This window comes from Biomphalaria glabrata, chromosome 17 (genome assembly GCF_947242115.1).
Source record: "Biomphalaria glabrata chromosome 17, xgBioGlab47.1, whole genome shotgun sequence".
NCBI classification, from domain to species: domain Eukaryota; kingdom Metazoa; phylum Mollusca; class Gastropoda; family Planorbidae; genus Biomphalaria; species Biomphalaria glabrata.
Window position 1 is genome coordinate 2,368,361 of NC_074727.1, and position 25,640 is coordinate 2,394,000.

The window sequence follows — 25,640 nt, forward strand, 5'->3', positions numbered from 1 at the left end:
TGTGCAACATCTATTCAGACCTCACGTAACCCCAGTGTTATATCCCAAGACATTATAATTTGTTTTTTCCACTTAAGCGGATATCTAGTTTCTTTTTTTCTTATGTAAATATCTGGCACACATTTAGTGATCTAATAATAATAATAATAATATTAAGGCTAGTCTTCGAGTACGAAGATTAGTGAGGAATGCAGTATTTCCCGTGGCTGCGCAGTCCCAGCTGTGACCTACATATTTTGCCACCTCCAGGGCAAGCATAACCATTGTTTGCAGGCGGTCGATTTAGATTTTATTTTCGCCGTTTTTGTCCTCGGCAGCAGATTTTCTTTTGGTCTCAAATGTGTATCCCGCGGCCTTCGTGAGTGACCTCCAGCTGTCTCGTTCTGAGGCCGCATGCAACCAGGTGCTCTCTTCTATGTCAGGTAAGGAAAGTTGACACGTAAGCTGGTCTTTGAAGCGTTTACGTGGGGCGCCTGTGTGACCATGAGGAGGCGCGGTGGCTGAATCGGGTGTCCCGGGTTCGAATCCTGGTGAAGACAGGGATTTTGTTTCGGGATCCTTAGGCGCTTCTGTGTCCCCCCCCCCCCATAATGGGTACCTGACATTAGTTGGGTAAAAAGTAAAGGCGGTTGGTCGTTGTGCTGGCTTCATGACACCCTTGTTAACCGTAGGCCACAGAATCAGATGACCTTTACATCATTTTCCCTATAGATCATAAGGTCTGTAGGGGAACTTTTACTTTTTTTTTACCATGAGTTACCATGATGATATAATATGCGACTATATTTGTCTCAAGGAAAAGTATATAAAAAAAACCAATAAAAGTCAGTTTCATCATGCATAAAAACAAAACAAAAACAGAATAAAACTTGATATAAAAACAAATAAATTTTTCTTTTTATTGCTAAGAGGAGCACGCCAAGCTAAATTATTTTTTCAGAGACAAAAAATAACTGGAAAAAATACCTAAAAAAAAACACACAATAAATAACACACACTAAAAATAAACACAAAAATAACACACACAAATAACACAAACAAAATATAACATTAAAAATACAAAAAAAAAACACACACACACACAAATGACATAAAATAACATAGCATATTAAAAAAAGGTTGTTCAATTATTGATTACAGTATGTAATAAGTATAACATATGTATGTCTTTCTTTCAAATAGGATTGTTATAGGAAGGCACATTTTATGTTTTGTGTATTTCTAGAGTTAATGAAAAGTCACTTTTCGCGGTAGAGTTTACATCAAAGTGTTAAAGGTCATGGTACCAATACATCAGAGCAAAATTACATTAAGTGAAAGCTACTTTTAGGCTTCGGTCTTTTAATTGTCGATCATAGAACGACTCTTTAACCAAGTTATCTCCCCTTGCCTATATTAAACTATGGTTATGGTAACTATGGACATTATCAAAAGATGTCATATCTTTAAGTTTGACACATTTTGTTTTTAATCTAAATGGTGGCCGATGTAAGCCACAAAGAATAAACATTGTCCGGCGATAAACAAGATGAAGGACCAGTCCAAACCAGAAGAACCATGAAATCTATCTTCCATGACGCCAATGCCTTTTGAAACTGCGACAGCTACTCCAGTAATTCCAACCAATACTAAGGACAAAGAAAACAGCATTGTAAGGCAATATATTTAGTAATTTATTGAATAATTAATGTGCAGCTACTGCTAGATTATGTAGGAAAAAAGCAGTTTCATAAACAGAACATTAGATCTTCAATAAATTACTAAATATATTGCCTTAGGATGTGCATAAAAAAATTACCCTCTCATATTATACAGGAATACGCATGCTTCTCTGGTACAATTAAAAGATTTTATCTCAAATGATTCAAACAATGAGCTTTGAGGTATGCTAAACATTCTAATATTTATCTTAGGAACTTCGCCATGTGTTTTGTCAAATGATGTATTTGTTTCGGAGGTGCCTTCAGAGTAGGCCTATCCAACCCTTAAAACTATAACGGCTACCATCCTAGGCCTATCCAACTCTTAAAACTATAACGGCTACCATCCTAGGCCTATCCAACTCTTAAAACTATAACGGCTACCATCCTAGGCCTATCTAACCCTTAAAACTATAACGGCTACCATCCTAGGCCTATCCAACTCTTAAAACTATAGCGGCTACCATCCTAGACCTATCCAACTCTTAAAACTATAACGGCTACCATCCTAGGCCTATCCAATCCTTAAAACTATAACGGCTACCATCCTAGGCCTATCCAACTCTTAAAACTATAACGGCTACCATCCTAGGCCTATCCAACTCTTAAAACTATAACGGCTACCACCCTAGGCCTATCCAACCTTTAAAACTATAACAGCTACCATCCTAGGCCTATTCAACCTTTAAAACTATAACGGCTACCATCCTAGGCCTATCCAACTCTTAAAACTATAACGGCTACCATCCTAGGCCTATCCAACTCTTAAAACTATAACGGCTACCATCCTAGGCCTATCCAATCCTTAAAACTATAACGGCTACCATCCTAGGCCTATCCAACTCTTAAAACTATAACGGCTACCATCCTAGGCCTATCCAACTCTTAAAACTTTAACGGCTACCATCCTAGACCTATCCAACTCTTAAAACTTTAACGGCTACCATCCTAGGCCTATCCAACTCTTAAAACTTTAACGGCTACCATCCTAGGCCTATCCAACTCTTAAAACTTTAACGGCTACCATCCTAGGCCTATCCAACTCTTAAAACTTTAACGGCTACCATCCTAGGCCTATCCAACTCTTAAAACTTTAACGGCTACCATCCTAGGCCTATCCAACTCTTAAAACTATAACGGCTACCATCCTAGGCCTATCCAACTCTTAAAACTTTAACGGCTACCATCCTAGCCTATCCAACCCTTAAAACTATAACGGCTACCATCCTAGGCCTATCCAACCCTTAAAACTATAACGGCTACCATCCTAGGCCTATCCAACTCTTAAAACTATAGCGGGTTTGTTAACAGTCATGCCAATGTTCTTTGGCCAAGTGGGTGCGTTTTGATTAGGAAGCAATGTTAGTTGACTACATCCAGTCAGCGACAGATACACATTGTTGTAATGCAGGGGTTCTCAACCTGTGGGTCGCGACCCCCTTGACGATTTGCCAGGGGTCGCCAGAGACCATCGAAAAAATGGTTTTGTCTATTCTTCTATTGCTGTGTGTCTGAGCCGGGGAGGGGGGGTGTTGCGGCAGAGTGTGGGATTGTATAGAGGGGTCGCCGAGCTTAAAAGGTTGAGAACCGCTGTTGTAGTGTCTACGTCCTTTTGTGTTCACACCTGCGACTACCAGAATGTGGGAAAGGGGGAGATATGAGTTATGTCCTCCTATATGACTCATACTGCTCTCAGAAACCTCGATTTAGGTCGAAGCAACCTTTTGCGATCTGGAATGGAGATTTAAATGCAACAAAAAAGAAATGGTGGAGGGGAGGGGTTCAGTGCCAGCCTTACAAATTGAGCGCCCCCAATTTAATGGCTGCTTGCAAGGTCCCTAATCATTTTCTTTTTACATTAACTGCTATTAACTATTTCTCTCCGAATCGACGATATCAGCGTTGATTCCACCAGAATGTGGTAAATAATTAAGGAGAGAAAGAGTTAATTAGATCATTATATCAACGTTTATTATAATAACATGCATAGAAATAAAAAATAAAATAGGGCTCCACACTCCACAGTCACTTGAAACAAAGTGTTCGAGATGAACCATAGTCGTTCTACGACTGAAGGAGGCCAATCTAAATAAAACAACTCACGCGCAATGGTCACCAGTGCATGAATTTAAGTTACGTCTATCGTGCGGTGCACTCCAGCTGGAATAACCGTGTGCGGCCGAACATTCCGGGCTCACATAGGTCTCACCAGCCACATGAGGAGGCATACAAAACTAGTGCAAAGCCCTCAGCCCCCCCCTGGATGACAAAGTGGTCATCATCGAACCACGATGGACGAACTATATATAAATATATTAACCCTTAAACTCCTACATCTTTAAACGCATGTGACAAGAGCCGTGACTGATGCCGATATGCTAAATGTAAATTTCGGTGCCCCTTCCAGGCGCAGGGCCCAATTTGGAGTAATCGGTCAAATGGGCTTAAGCTGAACCTTAAGGGGGGTGGGGTATGTCATGAAAAAGTGTATGAACTCTATGTTACATGTTACCAAAAATTGGTTTAACAAATTCGTGTGTTAACACTTCTCACAAAAATCTGGAAATAAATTAACATTGTAACTTTTTTTTTTCTTTTGCAAAAATCAAATGATAAATAAACAAAATATTCACATATTACGGAAGAATCTTTAAAGTGAAGAAATAAAAAAAAAAATTGGTTTATACAGATGAGCTCTAACTAGGAGTTGAGCCACGGACATCTGATCCCTAAACATTGCTTAGACTTGAAGAAACCCAAGGCTAACATCCGACTTGAAAAGCGCCATCCAGTTACGACCAATTTGTAAGGTCAGTGATTCAGGTCAAAGCTTATCTATGACTTACATTCAGGGCCGGCCTTAGGCCACTGCAGCCTATGCGATCGCAGTGGGCCCCGCGCTTTCATAGGCCCCGCGCTAAGTGTACATTATTAAATTAAACCATTATAACGTATATAAAATAACAGGGTTTTCGCTATTTCCTGATTTTCCAGAGCCTCCAGGAAATCTCATGAAAAGGCAAAATATACGATAAAGTCCAGAACTTTTTTTGAATTTATTCAAATCTCCTGAAGAATTGACGAAATTGACATTTTGGTGTGTCAATAAATAAAAAGTGGCATTGCGAGCTTTCATTTGATAAAAATGTATTGTAAAGACAAAAGTAGGCCTATTTTCTAGTTCAAAAATATTTTTTTTGACATTATGCTTATCCCTACCCAGACTAGGCCCCGCGCGATCCGCTTCGCATAGGGCCCCGCAAATGCTAGGGCCGGCCCTGCTTACATTACCTGACCAGATGGCCAACTTCGATGTGATCCAGCTCATGAACTTCGTCGGTTTCCAGCGTAGCGCTATTGTCGTCAGCAGAATCATGAAGAACTGACAAACAAAACAGATGGTCATCAGCGCCCTGCTGGCGTGAAGCCAGTCTGTCAACGGGAAAAGATTTTGTTTCAGCTGTTTTAGCAAACTAAATCAAACGGAACATCTACATATTGTTCTTAATAACAGTTAAATGAGCAGACTGGAAATGTCTGCGTATAGAGAATAATGAAGAATTACAGTCTGTTTTACAATAGATTTTTTTTTATGTGTTTTTTTTTTTTTACAAATCTTATATCAACTCGATCTGTCTTTCTGTCTGTCTGGTAAAAAGTTTTTACAAGTTATTTCTCCCACACCCAATCTCGGATCAAGCTGAAATTTTGCACAACTTTATCTTTTACCTGACAACCTAAGAATCTATAAAAAAAAAACAAAAAAAACAACAACAGTTAGTTAATTAACTATGGTAATTAATTATTTTGTTTGGTATCTCGAACAAGGGAAAGCAATTGTACTCAAGTGGTGGTATAAGGTATAAGTAAACAAACTTATAACAAGACAGACAGACAAAGTGAGTTTAATATAAGCTTTGTGAAAAGTGAATATATCCTTAATATCATGCGTGGTTTATTGTCCATATTTTTTAATTTTTATTTATTATTGTAGTGAAATAAAAAAAAAAAAAACAACTACATTTTTTTTTCTAACGCAGAGTGTCAGTGACATCAAAGTTAAATGGACCTATTAACATGTAGGAAAAGACAGAAAAATTAGGCAATGACAGAAGAGTCGCTAAAAAAATTAGGCAATGACAGAAGAGTCACTAAAAAAAAATAGGCAATGACAGAAGAGTCGCTAAAAAAATAGGCAATGAAAGAAGAGTCGCTAAAAAAAATTGGCAATGACAGAAGAGTCACTAAAAAAAAATAGGCAATGACAGAAGAGTCGCTAAAAAAATAGGCAATGAAAGAAGAGTCGCTAAAAAAAATTGGCAATGACAGAAGAGTCGCTAAAAAAAATTAGGCAATGAAAGAAGAGTCGCTAAAAAAATTAGGCAACGACAGAAGAGTCGCTAAAAAAAATTAGGCAATGACAGAAGAGTCGCTAAAAAAAATTAGGCAATGACAGAAGAGTCGCTAAAAAAAAATTGGCAATGAAAGAAGAGTCGTTAAAAAATTAGGCAATGACAGAAGAGTCGCTAAAAAAAATTAGGCAATGACAGAAGAGTCGCTAATAAAAATAGGCAATGAAAGAAGAGTCGCTAAAAAATTAGGCAATGAAGAGTGGCTAAAAAATTAGGCAATGACAGAAGAGTCGCTAAAAAATTAGGCTATAACAGAAGAGTCATTGAAAAATAAATAAAAAAAAAGTCATTTAATTAGAAAAATAAATAGGAGTAATCCTAGACATTGTGTAAAAAAATCACTTTGGAATTAGGAATGGAAAGGAATTCAATTGAGGCCCTCGGAAAGTGCATTTTTTGTTTCCATCTAGGTCAGCGGTTCTCAACCTTCTATGCTCACCGACCCCTTTTTACACTCCCCCACTCTGCCGCCATCCCCCCTCCCCCCACACACACACATACAGCAATAGAAGAGTAGACAATAACAATTCACATTTTTTGATGGTTTTAGGCGACCCCTGGCAAATCGTCAATCGACCCCAAGGGGGTCGCGATCCAGAGGTTGAGAAGCCCTGATCTAGGTCTAAAACTAGTGGTCCAAAGAAATGATTGCGATGTTTAATATATCAAATGGCTTTTGCTTAATGATTAAAGAATTTTAAAAATAAAGAACAAATAAAGGGAAAACTAACCGAAAATGCTGTGTCGAATTTAAAATCTGAAAAGTTTTTGGTGACGCTAAAAAAAAATGGAGGTTATTGTAGTAGAAAAGGGCCGAAAAATGGGAAAGCAGTTCTGTATGTGAGTGTGTATGTGAGAGTGTATGTGTGTATGTGAGTGTGTATGCGAGTGTGTATGTGTGTATGTGAGTGTGTATGTGAGTGTTTATGCGAGTGTGTATGTGTGTATGTGAGTGTGTATGTGAGTGTGTATGTGAGTGTGTATGTGTGTATGTGAGTGTGTATTTGAGTGTGTATGTGAGTGTGTATGTGAGTGTGTATGTGAGTGTGTATGTGAGTGTGTATGTGAGTATGTGAGTGTGTATGTGTGTATGTGAGTGTGTATGTGAGTGTGTATGTGTGTATGTGAGTGTGTATGTGTGTATGTGAGTATGTGAGTGTGTATGTGAGTGTGTATGTGTGTATGTGAGTGTGTATGTGAGTGTGTATGTGTGTATGTGAGTGTGTATGTGAGTGTGTATGTGTGTATGTGAGTATGTGAGTGTGTATGTGAGTGTGTATGCGAGTGTGTATGTGTGTATGTGTGTATGTGAGTGTGTATGTGAGTGTGTATGTGAGTGTGTATGTGAGTGTGTATGTGTGTAAGTGAGTGTGTATTTGAGTGTGTATGTGAATGTGTATTTGAGTGTGTATGTGAGTGTGTATGTGAGTGTGTATGTGAGTGTGTATGTGTGTATGTGAGTGTGTATGTGTGTATGTGAGTGTGTATGTGTGTATGTGAGTGTGTATGTGTGCATGTGAGTGTGGATGTGAGTGTGTATGTGTGCATGTGAGTGTGTATGTGAGTGTGTATGTGTGTATGTGAGTGTGTATGTGAGTGTGCCTGTGAGTGTGTATGTGTGTGTGTGGGTGTGTGTGTGGTCGACAAGCAACATAGAGTATGTTTAGATATTGCATTGACAAGTCGAAGATTATTCTTAGGGATTGTACTTAGTTTCTAACTTTTAGGAAGCGGATAATTAAAAGTAACATTAGAACCCACCGGCCAAAACATGTGTGTGTGTGTGTGTTGCGAGTCGCGGGGGGGAGATGTTATAAATCGGGTCATTTCAAATAAAATTCAAAAGTTGGTCAGAAAAATTAAGACGCGCGGGCTGAAGAAACGAAACGAAATGGAGAGAGAAGGACGGAGAAATAGAGAGGGGCGTTTTCTGTCATTGTAACACATACAATTATTGGCGAGTCAAAAGTCTATAAGGGAAGACGTTCAGATGAGGCAACTAAGAAAAAAAAAAAAAAAGGGATGGGATGTTTGGGGAATATCAAGCCTGGCACTAAATCAACGGTGGTCAGGCTAGCACATGTGAATAAGACTGGATGGCTTTACCTTTACTGCCTTCAACTCTTTCCAAGTGGTGGTCTATCTAGCGACAATCACCTTTGAATACATGCTGTCCAGATTCCAGCATAGGATCTCCTGTCACTGGAGGAAATAATGTAGTTTGTGCTGTAACCTGAAAGCGTCAGCGCAAAACCTGAAACCAAAAAAAAAAACATGGAGTCTTTTATATTGGTGTAGTCATATGTGAGGTCTATCTAGTTCAGCGGTTCTCAACCTTTTATTCTCGGCGACCCCTTTTACAACCCCCCACTATGCCGCGACCCCCTACACTCACATGCAGCAATAGAAGAGTAAACTAATACAATCCATATTTTCGATGGTCTTAGGCGACCCCTGGCAAATCGTCAATCGACCCCCCAAAGGGGTCGCGACCCACAGGCTGAGAACCCCTGATCTAGTTTGTAATAAGTATAATTTGTCGTTGTGGATCATTCTTTAACTAAAACTCTTGTTGTTCACACATATTGGCGACATATTTGATGACGACAATTCCCTTCTACGTCACGTTGTCGGAGACACGCGCAAGATCTAGCTATACTAGGCTCTAATTTGGTGATGAATCTTACCTAAACCAATGACTGGGGTCTATAGCTGTGGTCAGCAGCCAGTCTAGGAGACGGAAACTATGATATATTCCCTACGGCTATCTGTTGTTCACAGCCATCTCAGACGTCTGTGCCACTGTGGACTGCATTTAGTTTAAAGAGTGGTATTGGTCTGCGTGAGCCAATGATCACGTTAAAAATACTTTGCGCAGGCTGGAAGCAATAGAGTATATTATATAACTAGCCCACAAATGACTAGTCGCAACAGATTCGATAAAAGGATACCTCTAAAAGTCGCCTGCTGGAATGTCCACACCCGAAGACAGAAGCAGACGGCGAAAAGATAATATTAATCAACCACCGGCGGACAATCGTTATGCTTGCCATGAGTGTGACAAAATATGTAGGTCACAGCTGGAGCTTGCGTAATCACGGGAAATACGGCATTCCTCATTAATCTTCGACTCGAAGACAAGCCTTATTATTAGTAGGTCAGATATGGCCAGCGTCATGGTCATGTGGTCGAAAGCCTTGGTGGACCAGGAATGGTTAAGAAAGGACAGTCCAGTTAAGGACAGCAAGGACAGTAAGACCGTGCGGTACAATGTGAGAATGAAGGAGTCCAGAACCAGACAGAGAGAGAGAGAGAGAGAGAGTACTATTGCAGATATTATGTACATTGAAGCATTTATAGTTAGTGCAGCCCAGGGGTTCTCAACCTGTGGGTCGCGACCCCCTTGGGGGTCAATTGACGATTTGACAGGGGTCGCCTAGGACCATCGAAAATATGGATTGTTATTGTCTATTCTACTATTGCTGTGTGGGTGGGGGATTATAATAAGGGGTCGCCGAGCCAAAAAGGTTGAGAACCGCTGGTGTAGCCTATTGTGTTGTATTGGCTGTTGATGTATTTAGTAATTAAGCTGCCACTTAGAACTCTTTTTGTCAAGTTCTTGTGTTAGATGTGTTGTGTTAGGCAGTGTTTACAGAAGGCATGCTAGAGAAAATCGTGTAATAGCTACGCTATACAAACATTTCATTTGGTTTATATTAATTTTTACACATAAAATCACGTTTTCAGTTAATACTGGGTTTATATTACCAAAAAAAAAAAAGTATTTTCAACAAAGTGGACAAAAGAACATTTTCGCCCAAAATAAAATCACGACCAAAAATGACTTTTAATATGGCTGTAAGACAAAAAGGAAAACAATCTTGTATTTTTTAGATACGTCGGCTTAAATACAAAAAAAAACAACACATTTAACCGCCTTCGTTTCGATAATGTAAATGGCTTTAGCTTTAGACCTAAAGTAAGTAGTGATAGGCCTAAGTTAAATTATCTTATTTTTTCGTTTTTTTGAAGTGGGAGAATTTGTCAAAGGTGAGTGATGACTTTTATGTATATATATATTGTTACGAATCTCACTATCCAGGCTCTCTTCAAACTGCACCACACGACACAACAAACTTAAAGAACCTCACAACTCAGGGCTCCAAAGTATCAGTAGCAATTTAATTTCAAATACAATACAACACTGTACAATTGGCAACAATATAACAATAACTGTCCAAAAACCTGGCCTTGCTCCGCCTGACTTCACACACCGTGCTGGTTCTCGCCTCGTACTGGTCACATTGCGAGGGAACGTGAAGAGAAGTATTTCTGACATACTCGCTCTTATATAGTGTCTCTACTGGCCTAGAATCGGATGGAACGTCGCTTGATCACTCAGAATGATCTCAATCGCCGTGACTTGCGTGCGTAATATTTACACACAGGCCGTTGCCGAACTGGCGTGTACTGTCACTGGTCACAGTTGACCGCTCGTCCTGCGCTGGACTGTGGCGATTTGGGTAGGCTTAAAAACACACACATCACTCTGTCATCACCAGGTTTATAACAATATATAACAGAGCTTGAGAGGAGGATCCTAGCAATGGAATTGAGATGCTAAAGAAGGATCCTAGGCATCACATTTAAAGACCGCATCACAAACCAAGAAATCATAGATAGGCTTACTGCAGCGATTGGAGGATTCGGAGCCCATGACGACCTGCTAACTATTGTAAAAAGACGAAAGCTTAAAACCTTTGGCCACATTACAAGATCTACGGGGCTTGCAAAGACCTTCCTTCAGGGAACAGTGCCAGGGGAAAAGAAGAAGACAGAAAAAGCAATGGGAGGACAACATTAAAGAATGGACAGGCCTGTCATTGAGAGAGGTTCTAAACAAGGCAAATAAGGGGAGGAATGGAGAAAGACGGTCGACAAATCTTGCCTGGTGCCCCAACGGTCCAACAGACTAAGGGAAAGGGAAAGGTAATATATATATATATATATATATATATATATATATATAACAAACGTACCTAACTCAACAAAATTTACTAGATCTGCAATTTATTCGTTCTGTCTTGTATGTTCGTAAATAGTAGTACGGAACCAGGGGGGTTTATTGTCTCCAGCGTTTAGCGCAGTGTCATTCAATTATCTGCCTTCAAAATTTCTGGGAGAAAAAAAAAAAAAGAAAAACAAAATAACAACAGACATAAGCACAAAAAAAAACAACTGCATGTCCAAATTCGTTTCTTGCTGTAAAGAGGATTTTGTGTCGTTGTGTAGAGTTTTGTGGCTTAAAAAAAGTTTAAACAAGTACAATACAAAAAAAAATGCTTTAAAAGAATAATTTAGTACAGCGGTTCTTAACCTACAAAGTATGGAGACCCCCTTTTGCAATCCCCCACTCTGACGCGACCCCCCCCCCCACATACAGCAATAGAAGAATAGACAATAACAATCCATATTTTCGATGGTCTTAGGCGACACCCTGGGGGTCGCGATCCACAGGTTGAGAACCCCTGATTTAGAATAAAGTAATGACTAACAATTAATCTTTTGCGGTTTTAATTATTTGTACCAATTGCTTATTTTTTTAAAGCTCAATTTTATGTTTCTTTTAGAGCAGGGGTTCTCAGCCTGTGGGTCGCGACCCCCCCTTGGGGGTCGATTGACGATTTGCCAGGGGTCGCCTAAGACGATCCAAGATATGGAGTGTTACTGTCTACTTTTCCATTGCTGTATGTGTGTGTGCGGGGAGGGGGATCGCGGCAGAGTGGGGGATTGTGAAAAGGGGTCGCCGAACATAAAAGGTTGAGAACCGCTGTTTTAGAGGCTACCGTTTAGCTTTCTCAATACGCTATGATCCATTCACTTGTCTGAATCAGTTTCAAAAAGAGTAGATTGGAGAAAGACGGGGTATCTGACTGATCGCTTTTTAAAATGTTTATTAATAAAAAAAAAAGAGTGATCGACCTGAATTCGAACTGGTGGGCTAAGAAACCCTCACTCACCTCAAGCCAGTTTGATAACCACTGTGCCAGGAAGCTGCTTATGAGCTCAAGTTTTATAGTTATTCAGAAACGTTTTTTTTTTTCTTTCAAACTCTAAAGGGGACTAACTCAACTTATACCACCTCATAAGTCAAATAAAAGTTCTTTCCCTTGTTCGAGTTACCAAAGTAAGTAAATAGAAGTGAAGTTCCCCTTTCAAACCTTGTGGTCTATACGACAGGTGTTGTAGAAGTCACCAGTTTCTGTGGACCACGGTTAACACGGGTGTCATGTGGCCAGCACAACGATCAACCGCCTTTACTTTTTCCCAAACTCATGTCGGATACCCATTAGAGATGGGTGGACTCAGAAGACCTCAATGATCCCGAAATTTAAAATGCAATCTTCACCAGGATTTGAACCCGGGACCCCCAGTTAGAAAGCCAAGCGCTTTACCGCTTAGCCACCGAGCCTCCTCCAGCTAACAAACAAAAACAATTAATAACCAATAATAAATTAACTAATTGTTTTTTTTTCTTCACATTGATTCTTGTAATAACAGGTAAAAGAAATTATTATGCGAAATTTTGATTTGATGCTGGAAAAGTAACGTTTACACATTTTTAACAGACCGACAGACAGACCGACAGACAGACCGACAGACAGACCGACAGACAGACCGACAGATAGACATATATACAGACAGACCGACAGACTGACCGACAGACTGACCGACAGAGTAATTTCATATAAGCTTTGTAAAAGCTTCGGTAGATCTAATAAGTTTGTTTCCTACAAATAGATTAGCAGCTACTAGCGTCTAGTAAGCTACTAGCGTCTAGTTTTATTTTATTTTTTTATTTCATTTAATTATTATTTTATTTATTTCTTTTATTTCTTGTGCGGGAAAATGCGTATTTTAGTCGAAAACTGGATTAACGCATTTTTGTGTCCATATGCGTATAAATATCCAAGATACATACATCTTTGTATGATATATGATTTTCCAAAAAAAAAAAAAAAAGATAAGATATGATAAGATAAGATAAGATAATTTTTATTGGTCCGATCCAATGGAAATTCAGCTTGACTACAATTAACACCCTCAGCGTAAGTACTGTAACAATAACAATATAGATGCAAATACGAACAACATTCACACACGAAACACATACACACTCACAACCAGCGTTATCTATTTGTGAACGCACAAAGTGACCTTGCTTTGACCTTGCCCGTTTTAATTGTGTTTTGTCTATTTTCATGTCATTTACAAATTTAACCTATTTGTATGCTTAATATTAAGTTGCTTTAACAGACATAGAAGAGAGCACCTGGTTGCATGCGGTTTCAGAACGAGAAATCAACTGGAAATCAGTTACAAAGTCCGCGGGATACACATTGAGACAAAAATAAAATTCGCTGCCAGGGACAGACTTAGGCAGCGAAAGGAAAATCTAAATCTACCACCGGCCGACAATGGTTATGTCTGCGTTGGTTGTGGCAAAATATGTAGGTCACAGCTGGGGCTGCGTATCCACGGGAGATACTGCATACCTCATGAATCTTCGGACTTGAAGACATTCCTTATTGAGGTAAGAAAAATAAATAAATAGATAACAAAGAAACAAAATGCAAAAGAAACATCACTCTTTTAACAACATAAAAGTTTAAGTTAATTCTTGATTGTTTAGGAAAAGTTGGATAGCTAAAACGTACACAGAAAGTACTATTTCATGCTTGAAAAATCAAATTAGTAAATTAAAGGAAAATAAATATAGAATATTCCCAAAGTGCACAGCCCTAAATCTAAGCATTACTCAAGAAATATTATCGGATTCCAGAAACACAGTCGTAATGCAAATTAGCAAGGCATTGTATCTTTTTTTAAAATTAAAATAGAGACAAAACATTTGAAATGTTTAGAGCTTGCCCAGAATTTCTAATTAAAAACGCTGACCTTGCTTACTGTAGACCTTGCTGATTGTAGACCTTGCTGATTGTAGACCTTGCTGATTGTAGACCTTGCAGATTGTAGACCTTGCTGATTGTAGACCTTGCAGATTGTAGACCTTGCAGATTGTAGACCTTGCTGATTGTAGACCTTGCTGATTGTAGACCTTGCTGATTGTAGACCTTGCAGATTGTAGACCTTGCTGATTGTAGACCTTGCTGATTGTAGACCTTGCAGATTGTAGACCTTGCTGATTGTAGACCTTGCAGATTGTAGACCTTGCTGATTGTAGACCTTGCTGATTGTAGACCTTGCAGATTGTAGACTGCGCTTGGATTATTGCTGCTTGACAGCAGAAACGAACCTTCGGCTACACTTACCACGATTCAGACAAACACTCTGCTTGTTAAGAATGTTTTTTTAAAATGCAGAAATCAGCTATATTCGCATTACCAACGTGACCAGGAAACAGGATTTATCTGTTTTGTGTGAAAAATGGCGTATGACTCGGATCAAGACGGAAGGATCAATCAATCAGCATTTGATCCCGAAGGGGTGGGGGCTGAGGCATCAGTTTGAGGCGGGAGATATTCATTTTCTAGGAATGTACATGCACATATTTTTCGGTTTCCGGAAGCGACGTTGTGCACGAATCGTTAGGCTGTCACCCACCTCGGCCACTGCAAACACTGGAATGAGAGTTAGGCTGTTAGCTAAGAGAAACTTTCAATTAAGTTCAGCCAAAGAAATGAAAGGTGGAATATTTGGATAAAGAAACGTTTAATTCAAGACAGCTCGATTTCAAATTTTAATCATGGTTGAACTTCTAAAAGAAGACAGTAAACCTCCCAGAAATCCCCGCAGTGGGCAGTGATTGAGTAAGGTCATGGGTGTCGTTCGATCCAGCCCTTGGGCAGTGTAGAGCCGCATCTTGGATAACTCTACTAGACTCGTGTAGCCTCTTGACAATTTAGTGATATGCTGTGTAACTTTGGAAGGCTGTATGTTTTTGGGCGTATGTTCAAATTTGAGTGTGTATGTGGGGGTGCTTAGCCGTTGGCAGTGTGACGCTGTATAGTTTAAAAGGCAACTGTTACATGTATCATAACAGTCATCCTCTATCTAAACACACCCAACGCATTTTTTAATACGATTTTTTTTTTAATTTCCCATTTCACACCTTGCGATCTAGAGGGCAAATGATGTAAAGTCCATCTGTATATGTGACCCAAGGATTAACGAGGGCATCATGTGGCCAACTCAACGACCAACTGTCCTTTCTTTTCTTTTGCCCAACTAATGTCAGATACGATAAGAGCTGGGTGGAATCATAAGCGTCCGGAAGATCTCAAAATTCAAAATCCCAGTCTTCACCAGGATTTGAACCCGGGACTCCCTGGTTCGGAAGCTAATGGCTTAACCACTCAGCTAACGCGATTCTTAAGGTTTCCAAGTATTTCTACAGATAGTTTCTTTTCCTTTTTTTTTTTTACTCTTTTTTTTTGGGTGATTTTTGTGTTGCTATTAGCTAGTGGTAAGTGATCTTACTTAACAGTTCTTTGCCAATGACTCAGTTATACTTGTCATGGATGGCTGCCTGGTCGTGCGGTTTGCGCGCTGGACTGTCGTTCGGATTTATCGACGGTCGAGGGTTCAAACCCTGCCCGCTCCCATCCCCCGTCGTCCTGCGGGAGGTTTGGACTAGGAAGTAAACTATCTTCAACTCTGAAGGAACATCCGAAACATGTAAAACAAACAACAAACATACGATTCCTCAGTACCCTCAGAGGAGTCGCATCTGGCAGCACAAATTAGCTACGCCCCCCTGGTGTTTGTGTGCGTGTGTGTGTGTGTCGGGGTCGGGTGGCTTGCGGAAGTGTATGATAACTCGTAACTAGCAAGCCTATCCTTTGAACGAGCATTAACAAAGGTTGTTTTTTTTTTAATTTGTTTTGTTTCTTTATTTATTGTGTCGACGTGTGAAGTTTTTTATTTGTCTATTAGAAATCTGAAAAAAAATTTAAAATACGGAAGGCCCTTACAATTAGATCGAAGAGGAGTAATCCATCATACAATAATAATAGCACTGCGTTGACGCTGAAAGGTCAATGCTTTTTGTTCTCTAGTTCATTCTACAGAATTTAAATATGTGATTGATCTTATCCAGTGGCGTAGCTAGGGTGGGGGTAGGGGGAGAATTTAAAAATTCACCGAGCCCACATGCAAAACAACCAATCATCAAAACACATTTATTGAATGCAATACTCTAACAATAGAATTAAATTTACTGGAGCTCAAAGTAGGCGCGTTTGAAACTATTGAAAGCTTTCCAAAAAACAGCCATCCTTATATACACCGATGGATCGGCCTTTAAATGTCTTCATTAATTCTGCTCTTGGTGCCTTCCTGACTTCCTTATTCCCCCCCCACCCCCCCCCCCCCAAAAAAAAAACAACAACAATGAAATAAGTGTATCCTATGGCCGAAATGGACCTCATTCATCAATCGTAAACAAACAACATTTAGCCACGTGATTCTCTATCACTTCTATGCAAATTACGATCTAATTTTTAATACACAATGGCTAACACGTGACAGTTTTTTTTTTCGTTGTTTTATCAATATTTTCATGTTGATTTTAACTTTTTTTTTTTTCTTTTTTTACCAACAATACTTTAAATCTTGCACTAGGCAACACTGACGTGGTTCAAATGTGTCCGCTTAAAGTGGGCTCGCAATATACTCCGAATGGACTACATTGCGCAAAACCTAAATTTTGATTAGATTTTTTTTTATATTATATATTATATTATTATAATATACATGTAAAGTAATTAAACATTTTTTTTAAGTAAGGGAAATCAAATTAAATTATAAAAAAAAAACCTAAGCATTGTGCTTTTCACTAACTTTTTCATCATGGCTATCCTTGGTCTAAATATCTCTTTTCTTTGCCTCTTTTGTGGGCTTTCTTTCTTTACCTCTTTTGTAGGCTTTCTTTTTTTGTCTCTTTTGTAGGCTTTCTTTTTTGCCTCTTTTGTAGGTTTTCTTTCTTTGCCTCTTTTGTAGGCTTTCTTTTTTTGCCTCTTTTGTAGGCTTTCTTTTTTTTTTGCCTCTTTTGTAGGCTTTTTTTCTTTGCCTCTTTTGTAGGCTTTCTTTCTTTGCTTCTTTTGTAGGCTTTCTTTTTTTGCCTCTTTTGTAGGCTTTCTTTCTTTGCCTCTTTTGTAGGATTTCTTTCTTTGCCTCATATTGAGCCTTTCTGATTTTTTTTTTTTTGAAAAGGGGGGGGGCTCTTTTTTTTATTAAAATTTTTTTCACATTTACATATATCTTTAGTATGAAAGGAATCGAACACTCTTTTGTCTCCCTGGCAATCAAATCATTAAATAAGAACAATTAGATATAAACTTTGTCACATGTAAATTATGAGTGAGTCTGGTGTGAATGTACACTTTGGTTTCTTATAGTTATAATGTTTTTTGTTTGGTGTAATGCACAGATTGTAAGACAAATTTCCTTACGGACAATAAAGATTATTATTATTATTATTATAAATATAATACTGCATGCATTTATATATTAGTATGTTATTAATAAGTGGATTTTCGTTAAACTTTGAAAAAGGGTAGGGAACTCAACATACTAATATCCGGCACTGGTTTTGTGAGATCCAATATCTGTAAATTACTTTGGGGCCATGAGATGGTCTGGCTGTCAGACACTATTTAAGACCTATTTTAAAACATAATTTTCAAGTAGTTGAGGGCTTGCATCCATTACCACTTCCGACAATAATAACGAAAGTCAAAATTTCACCAAACTGCTGGATATAGTAAAATAGAATGGAGCGTAGTGACACAAAGGTTGGCCATCTCTTTTGTCTGCAACTCTTCTAACCATTAAGCTGAAAGAAGGAGTTAAATAAGGGAAGCAGGGCGTAATTAAAACTTACTCCTGATTAACACTCAGGTAATGTGAAGCCTTGGTTATTGAACTAAGTAAAGTCAGCCAATGATTTGGACTCTTTGGTCTATTTTAAGGCCAAGCCCCTTGAACCTCGTCATTTCCTGCTGCTTCCGAAACTCAAAGTACACAGATGACCTTGACATTATCTGCCCTATATATCGCTAGGTCAGAAATGGGATTTTTTATTTTTTTATTTATGTCATTGGTCGCCCAAAAACCTTTGTACAGATTGCTATTAAGACTACACTTCTAAAGCAGATAGTATTTCAGCTGTTGAATTGAACTGTATAATACTAGGTTTCATTGACATACCATCTGAATGATCATTTTTAGGGAGAACATATCCTCCCCCCCCCCCATTTAGGGCGTGGTGGCTGAGTGAAAAGAGCTTGGCTTCTGAACAGAATGCTCACAAGGTTGAATACAGGTGGTGAACATTCACCAAAATGGGTACCTTACTTCTTCTTTTTCTTGAAACTATCAGGTAGAGTTGAGCCTTCAGCTCTTAGAACTCTAAGCCAGCAAAAGTGAACAAGAGCCCCCTCTCACCGGCCTGAAAGAGAAACAATGTACCCACTGTTCTGTCTGACGGGTGGGTCAGACTCGCGGCTAGAGACCGCGTACACTAAGACCCCCGCCATTGTTCCTTTCTATACCAGGCTAACTGTGTGGGACACGTCATTTATGTAACGGCCCCTTGAGGAACGGCGCCTGGTTTGTGACAAGGTCGTGGGAGCTTTTTTTACAACTCCGCACAGTGCAATGAGGATGCTCTCGCACCCCCTTAGGCAACCCCACGGGAGTCTTGTTTTGCTACCCTTTAGCCTAATCGTTTCCTCCTACGATCGTTTCTACCCGGGCGCCGCTATGAGGCAGGGTAGCATGCCCGGGGGGTACTCTACAAACGTTGAGAAAGTGAGGTGATTCCTTGTTGTGCTGGCTACATGACATTCTAGTTAACCTTGGCTATAAAAAAAACAGATTGAAAGGTCTGAAGGGGGCACTACCTTCTCTTCTTCCAATGTTTCTCTTAGTAATTAAAAAAAAAATCTCGAATTTTACAAAAATACACACAAAAGTTGAGATAAAAATATAAACAATAACAGCTTAGGAAGATTTAAAAAACCAATTTTATTACTAAAATATCTTCCATATTCTGTTTAATGGATACACCCAAAATGCTTACCTAGGGCAGTGATACATGAAATATATTCTCGACAAAATCAAATACCTACTCAGGCATACAGAACTAAAGTAACAATTTCGAAAACCTTATATGGTTTTGAGGGGTCTGAAACAAGTATTATTTTTATATATAAATCTCGTACTGCTTTAAATAGGTTTATCTCAACAGATTATTATTAAACAGTGCCCCAACAAAATAACAAAGTATGCGTATTGTCCTATGATAAATGAGGCGAACGACCAGTCCACACTAAACTCTAATCCTTCATATAAATCTGTACTCTCCAAAAATCTAAGCCCATTTACAGCTGCCACAGAAATCCCAATAATTCCAGTCAAAACTGAAAAATAAAAATAAAATGTTATTTATTAAATAATTACACCAGATAGTGTAAAATACAGAAGAAAAAAACACGTTTATATAAGGATATAATAATAATCAGTGCTTTTTTTTTGAGACGGTACACACCGGTACCTTTTCATTGTAAAAAAAAAAAAGTTCCCCTTTCAGACAAAGGAATGTGGTCCTATATATTAACCCATGGTAAAGGAATGTGGTCCTATATATTAACCCATGGTAAAGGAATGTGGTCCTATATATTAACCCATGGTAAAGGAATGTGGGTGCCAAACAAATAAAGCTACCAGGAGCCAGTTGTGCTTTCAACGGCTCTAAGTATGTAACTCATCAGTATAGCTAATTGAAGCAAAAATGTTAAAGTTGTAATTGAATGCAGTATGAATGCGCTGGCTTGGACATGTTCGCCGGATGGAGGACAAGCGCATCCCGAAAGTCAACCTCTATGGTCAACTCGCGACTGGCACAAGAAAAACTGGTCGCCCCCACCTCCGTTACATAGATGTAATAAAACAGGACCTCAAATCAGTGAACATCAATACTGACCATTGGGAAGACATAGCTCTGGACCGCAACAGATGGAGAGAGACAGTGTCCAAGAAGGCTATGGACAGTGAAAGAACATGGGTCTCAGCTCAGGAAAAAAACAACGCACAATCCGAAAAATGGCCAGCTCCTCTACCACCGAAGCAAAAGCCACCTTAACCTGCGCTATCTGTAGACAGGAGTGTCTCTCCAAAATAGGGTTCCACAGCCACATGAGGAAGTGTGCTCTGAGATGAACCATAGTTCTACGACTGAAGGAGGCCAATGATATTACTGTGTAATGTAATGCAGTATGTCACATTATAAGCCAATACAGTATTTAAATGTGTAAGTCAAGGCAGTATGTCGCTGAAGTATGTCCATGTAATACATCCCTTTAGTGAAACACGTGATTCCCTCTAGGATGTCGCCAAAGAGTGACAAAGTAATTGAACTCACTCTAGTCTTTACGTTCGAGAATCGTTATGTTTATATTACCTGAAATGCCGGCCGTGATTGTGGTCAAGCAACACATAAAGCTCGTCTGCGACCGGCAATATGCTATTGTGGTCAGCGACAAGGTGAGGAGCTGACAGACGAAGGAGATGGTCATCAAGGCTCTGCTGACGTCCAGCCAATCTGTCAAGATAAAAACGTTTTTTAGATTCTACTCACAACTCACCAAAATTACACTCACTTTATCGGGATATCTTTGACAATTTGATCCGTGTCGCCGTGCTGTCCTGCCCATCAAAAGTGAGAAAGAAAATCTTTTGAATATTCCTTGACTTATTTAATCCGATAACTTTGGCGGTTTGTTTGCTTTACAAAACTGTATATCATACCCTCTTTGAATGACCCCAGTTTAGTTCTCCTTAAGAAGATCCTAATACAACAACAACACAGTGGCGTAGCTATGGTGGGGGCGGAGAGGGAGAATTTGAAAATCCCCCCCCGGGTCCCGATAATGAGTGTTTTTACATTAAAAATTAAATATTACGCAAAATGAAGGGGCCCCCCAAAGAGGTCAAGCCCCCCCCCCAGGCCCACCATTGACGGAAAATTCCTAGCTCTGCCCCTGCAACAACAATTCAATATAACCAACTCTCTGTAAGGCGCTGAGGAACAGCGGAAGAAAAAGAAAACATCTGCAAATGTTCTAACTGCTCAGCGGCAAAAAGCTGGCCAGAAGAAGAAGACAGTGGACATTGGGTGCAGCCTTCAAAAACAGGCATTTCTAGCAGCGAAACTGAAAAGTTTCTGTGGCATTTTACGTCTCGAGAGACGATCTTTTCCCTTTGCAACTTCTTGTGTGACTAAAGAGGCCAATCCTTGATACACAGCTGCGGTCGCAGGTTGGGCATATGTAATCACCGGGCGCCGTTGCATTTTCACCCTTCTTTCTGCTTCTGTTGTGTATGACATCTGCAATCTGTGACCCTTCCTTTATATACTCTCTCCATGTGGATCTATCCAGTGCCACCTCTTCCCAGTTGCCAGTGTCGATTTTGAAGAGCTTCATGTCGCGTTTGCATACATCCGTATAACGTAAAAGTGGGCGACCAGCTGCTCTCCTGCCTTCTATTAGATTGCCATACGGATCTTTAAAATAAGGTGGCAAGATAAGAAACTGAAAAGTACTATGTATTAAAAAGGGAAGAACAATATTCAAGTAAAAGATGGTGTTGAGCTGTTTAGAGTTACCTCTGCTTACATGTCTCTCTTCCAAAAGATCATCTAAGTTTTCACATTCAAGCTCGCTTCTAAAGATGGCTCTACATTCAGACCACATCCCAATGTGAGCCAAATGACGATAAACCTTCATGGACAAAATGTAATTTGTACTGTAACCTATCAGCGTCAGTTCGATACCTGTAACAAGAAACACAAAGTCTGTTATCCTTGTGTAGTTCGGTGTCAATATCAGGGATAGATAATAAAAAAAAGTGTCAATCTTATCGTAATTGCGCAAACAAATACAAACAACTTGTTTACATTTACAATAATTTTTACAATGCAACTAAAATAGCCAAAGAAATTTTCAAAAAAATCAAAGATTTATTCAGTGTAAGATTTTGGTTCTTTTCTTTCTTTTCTAACTACAGTGTAACGTCGAGATACGAGTTTAATTCGCTTCAGACCCGAGCTCGTAAGTGGAATTACTCGTATCTCAAACGAATTTTCCCCCATATAAAATAAAGTAAACCGGATTAATTGGTTCTAACCCTATATAAAGTCCCAAAGTTACCTAAATGCTGAAAAAAGACTTTGTTATGAATTATTTAATGTACATGACACACGTAGACATACACACTAAAATAAATCATGAAATGAGACATGCAGAAAAGGTATCAATCAAATGTCGGTAAAGCAATGGTCGATGTACAGAATATTATCTGAGTCTCTGACCACTGCGGCTGAGTGTGGGTGAGGAGGAGGGAGAGAGAGGGAGGGAGTTGACTGCCCAGAACTTAGGCTATGTAAACACCACTTCATTAACAGCATCAACAAAACACCACTGCTTCGTGTCGATGGATATCATCCTCTTCTCCGTATCACTGGACTTTGTTCTTACGTTAGTTTTCTTGGGACCCATGATGCACGAGAATAATTCCGATTCAAATCACTCACCTCGCTAGCTACAACACTCACACTACTGAGACGAGCTTTTGTTAAGTGCTGTGATGCGTGCGATTGGTCGAGATCATGGTGTGCCCACACTCTGCTGTATTTGTCCAAGTAGTGGCTGAGGCAACTTCTCCCCATTCTCTAGCGCTGGCAATTATGGTTCCTAATCCGAGTGGGAACGGAAAGAACCGATTTCGCACGATCATCAATGATAGGTTTTAGCTCTTAAGCTCGACTCGTAACTCGAATTGTCGCTCGTAAAACGAACAGAAATTTTGCTATCGACGCTGCTCTTATCTCGAATTACTCGTATGTTGAGCAGCTTGTATCTCGAATTACTCGTATGTTGAGCAGCTCGTATCTCGAATTACTCGTATGTTGAGCAGCTCGTATAATCGAATTACTCGTATGTTGAGCAGCTCGTATAATCGAATTACTCATATGTTGAGCAGCTCGTATAATCGAATTACTCGTATGTTGAGCAGCTCGTATCTCGAATTACTCGTATGTTGAGCAGCTCGTATAATCGAATTACTCGTATGTTGAGCAGCTCGTATAATCGAATTACTCATATGTTGAGCAGCTCGTATAATCGAATTACTCGTATGTTGAGCAGCTCGTATCTCGAATTACTCGTATGTTGAGCAGCTCGTATCTCGAATTACTCGTATGTTGAGCAGCTCGTATAATCGAATTACTCGTATGTTGAGCAGCTCGTATAATCGAATTACTCATATGTTGAGCAGCTCGTATAATCGAATTACTCGTATGTTGAGCAGCTCGTATCTCGAATTCTCGTATGTTGAGCAGCTCGTATCTCGAATTACTCGTATGTTGAGCAGCTCGTATCTCGAATTACTCGTATGTTGAGCAGCTCGTATCTCGAATTACTCGTATGTTGAGCAGCTCGTATAATCGAATTACTCGTATGTTGAGCAACTCGCATCTCGAATTACTCGTATGTTGAGCAGCTCGTATCTCGAATTACTCGTATGTTGAGCAGCTCGTATCTCGAATTACTCGTGTGTTGAGCAGCTCGTATCTCGAATTACTCGTGTGTTGAGCAGCTCGTATCTCGAATTACTCGTGTGTTGAGCAGCTCGTATCTCGAATTACTCGTATGTTGAGCAGCTCGTATCTCGAATTACTCGTATGTTGAGCAGCTCGAATAATCGAATTACTCGTATGTTGAGCAGCTCGTATCTCGAATTACTCGTATGTTGAGCAGCTCGTATCTCGAATTACTCGTATGTTGAGCAATTCGTATCTCGAATTACTCGTATGTTGAGCAGCTCGTATCTCGAATTACTCGTATGTTGAGCAGCTCGTATCTCGAATTACTCGTATGTTGAGCAGCTCGTATCTCGAATTACTCGTATGTTGAGCAGCTCGTATAATCGAATTACTCGTATGTTGAGCAGCTCGTATCTCGAATTACTCGTATATTGAGCAGCTCGTATCTCGAATTACTCGTATATTGAGCAGCTCGTATCTCGAATTACTCGTATGTTGAGCAGCTCGTATCTCGAATTACTCGTATGTTGAGCAGCTCGTATCTCGAATTACTCGTATGTTGAGCAGCTCGTATCTCGAATTACTCGTATGTTGAGCAGCTCGTATCTCGAATTACTCGTATGTTGAGCAGCTCGTATCTCGAATTACTCGTATGTTGAGCAGCTCGTATCTCGAATTACTCGTATGTTGAGCAGCTCGTATCTCGAATTACTCGTATGTTGAGCAGCTCGTATCTCGAATTACTCGTATGTTGAGCAGCTCGTATCTCGAATTACTCGTATGTTGAGCAGCTCGTATCTCGAATTACTCGTATGTTGAGCAGCTCGTATCATCGAATTACTCGTATGTTGAGCAGCTCGCATCTCGAATTACTCGTATGTTGAGCAGCTCGTATCTCGAATTACTCGTATGTTGAGCAGCTCGTATCTCGAATTACTCGTATGTTGAGCAGCTCGTATCTCGAATTACTCGTATGTTGAGCAGCTCGTATCATCGAATTACTCGTATGTTGAGCAGCTCGTATCATCGAATTACTCGTATGTTGAGCAGCTCGTATCATCGAATTACTCGTATGTTGAGCATCTCGCATCTCGAATTACTCGTATGTTGAGCAGCTCGTATCTCGAATTACTCGTATGTTGAGCAGCTCGTATCTCGAATTACTCGTATGTTGAGCAGCTCGTATCTCGAATTACTCGTATGTTGAGCAGCTCGTATCATCGAATTACTCGTATGTTGAGCAGCTCGTATCATCGAATTACTCATATGTTGAGCAGCTCGTATCATCGAATTACTCGTATGTTGAGCAGCTCGTATAATCGAATTACTCGTATGTTGAGCAGCTCGTATCTCGAGGTTCCACTGTACCACGATTGCTGCTGTGGAAATCGCGCTGCAAAGTCACATAACAAACGAAACGTATATTCGGAAGGAGAGTCGCTCGCACTTATGGCAGACAACTTGGAAGATAAAAGGCGTCAAAAAACCTGGGACAATCATGTGACGCGCAGGTTGGCTCGAAAGATGCATTTAACGGCCGAGTGGACTGCTTTCTCCCTTGCTTTGTTTTTTTTTTTGGGGGGGGGGGGGGCACGAATAGGGCCCTCGCCATTTTTATACTCCACAAATGCCTATATGACCCGAAGGCAAAAAAAAAAAAAAAGCAACCCAACAGGGATTTTTCAAAACAGCCGATTCACTTCCTAACCGGAAGGAGTCACTACCATTTACGAAGGCGGCTCTGTGCTGATGATCGAGGGGGCTGCGAGAGCCAGCTATGGAGCGGTGTGTAACGATCCTTCCGCTGAGCGAAAACAATTCACCTCAATCGATTACTTGAAATTAATCATTTGAACATACGAGATTCTCTGGTTGACGACTATGCCCGAGGTGAAAACT

At 39.8% G+C, this 25,640-nt stretch overlaps 1 protein-coding gene and 1 long non-coding RNA gene across 2 annotated transcripts in view; both read right to left on the minus strand.

The window, feature by feature from the left end:
• Nucleotides 1-1,126: 1,126 nt before the first annotated feature.
• On the minus strand, nucleotides 1,127-8,362 carry LOC129923771 (uncharacterized). Its single transcript, XR_008775731.1, has 3 exons — nucleotides 8,219-8,362; nucleotides 4,992-5,132; nucleotides 1,127-1,628 (listed from the first exon to the last, which is right to left on the minus strand). It is a non-coding gene; the product is annotated as an uncharacterized LOC129923771 (long non-coding RNA).
• A 10,959-nt stretch (nucleotides 8,363-19,321) lies between these two features.
• Nucleotides 19,322-25,640, minus strand: part of LOC106076733 (uncharacterized) — a 28,759-nt gene continuing 22,440 nt past the window's right edge. Inside the window, exons 4-6 of the mRNA XM_056016425.1 lie at nucleotides 21,804-21,971; nucleotides 20,598-20,738; nucleotides 19,322-19,557 (exon numbers count right to left, since the gene is read on the minus strand). Coding sequence (XP_055872400.1) covers nucleotides 19,379-19,557; nucleotides 20,598-20,738; nucleotides 21,804-21,971 — 488 coding nt within the window. The 3' untranslated portion in view covers nucleotides 19,322-19,378. The remainder of the gene's footprint in view (nucleotides 19,558-20,597; nucleotides 20,739-21,803; nucleotides 21,972-25,640) is intronic.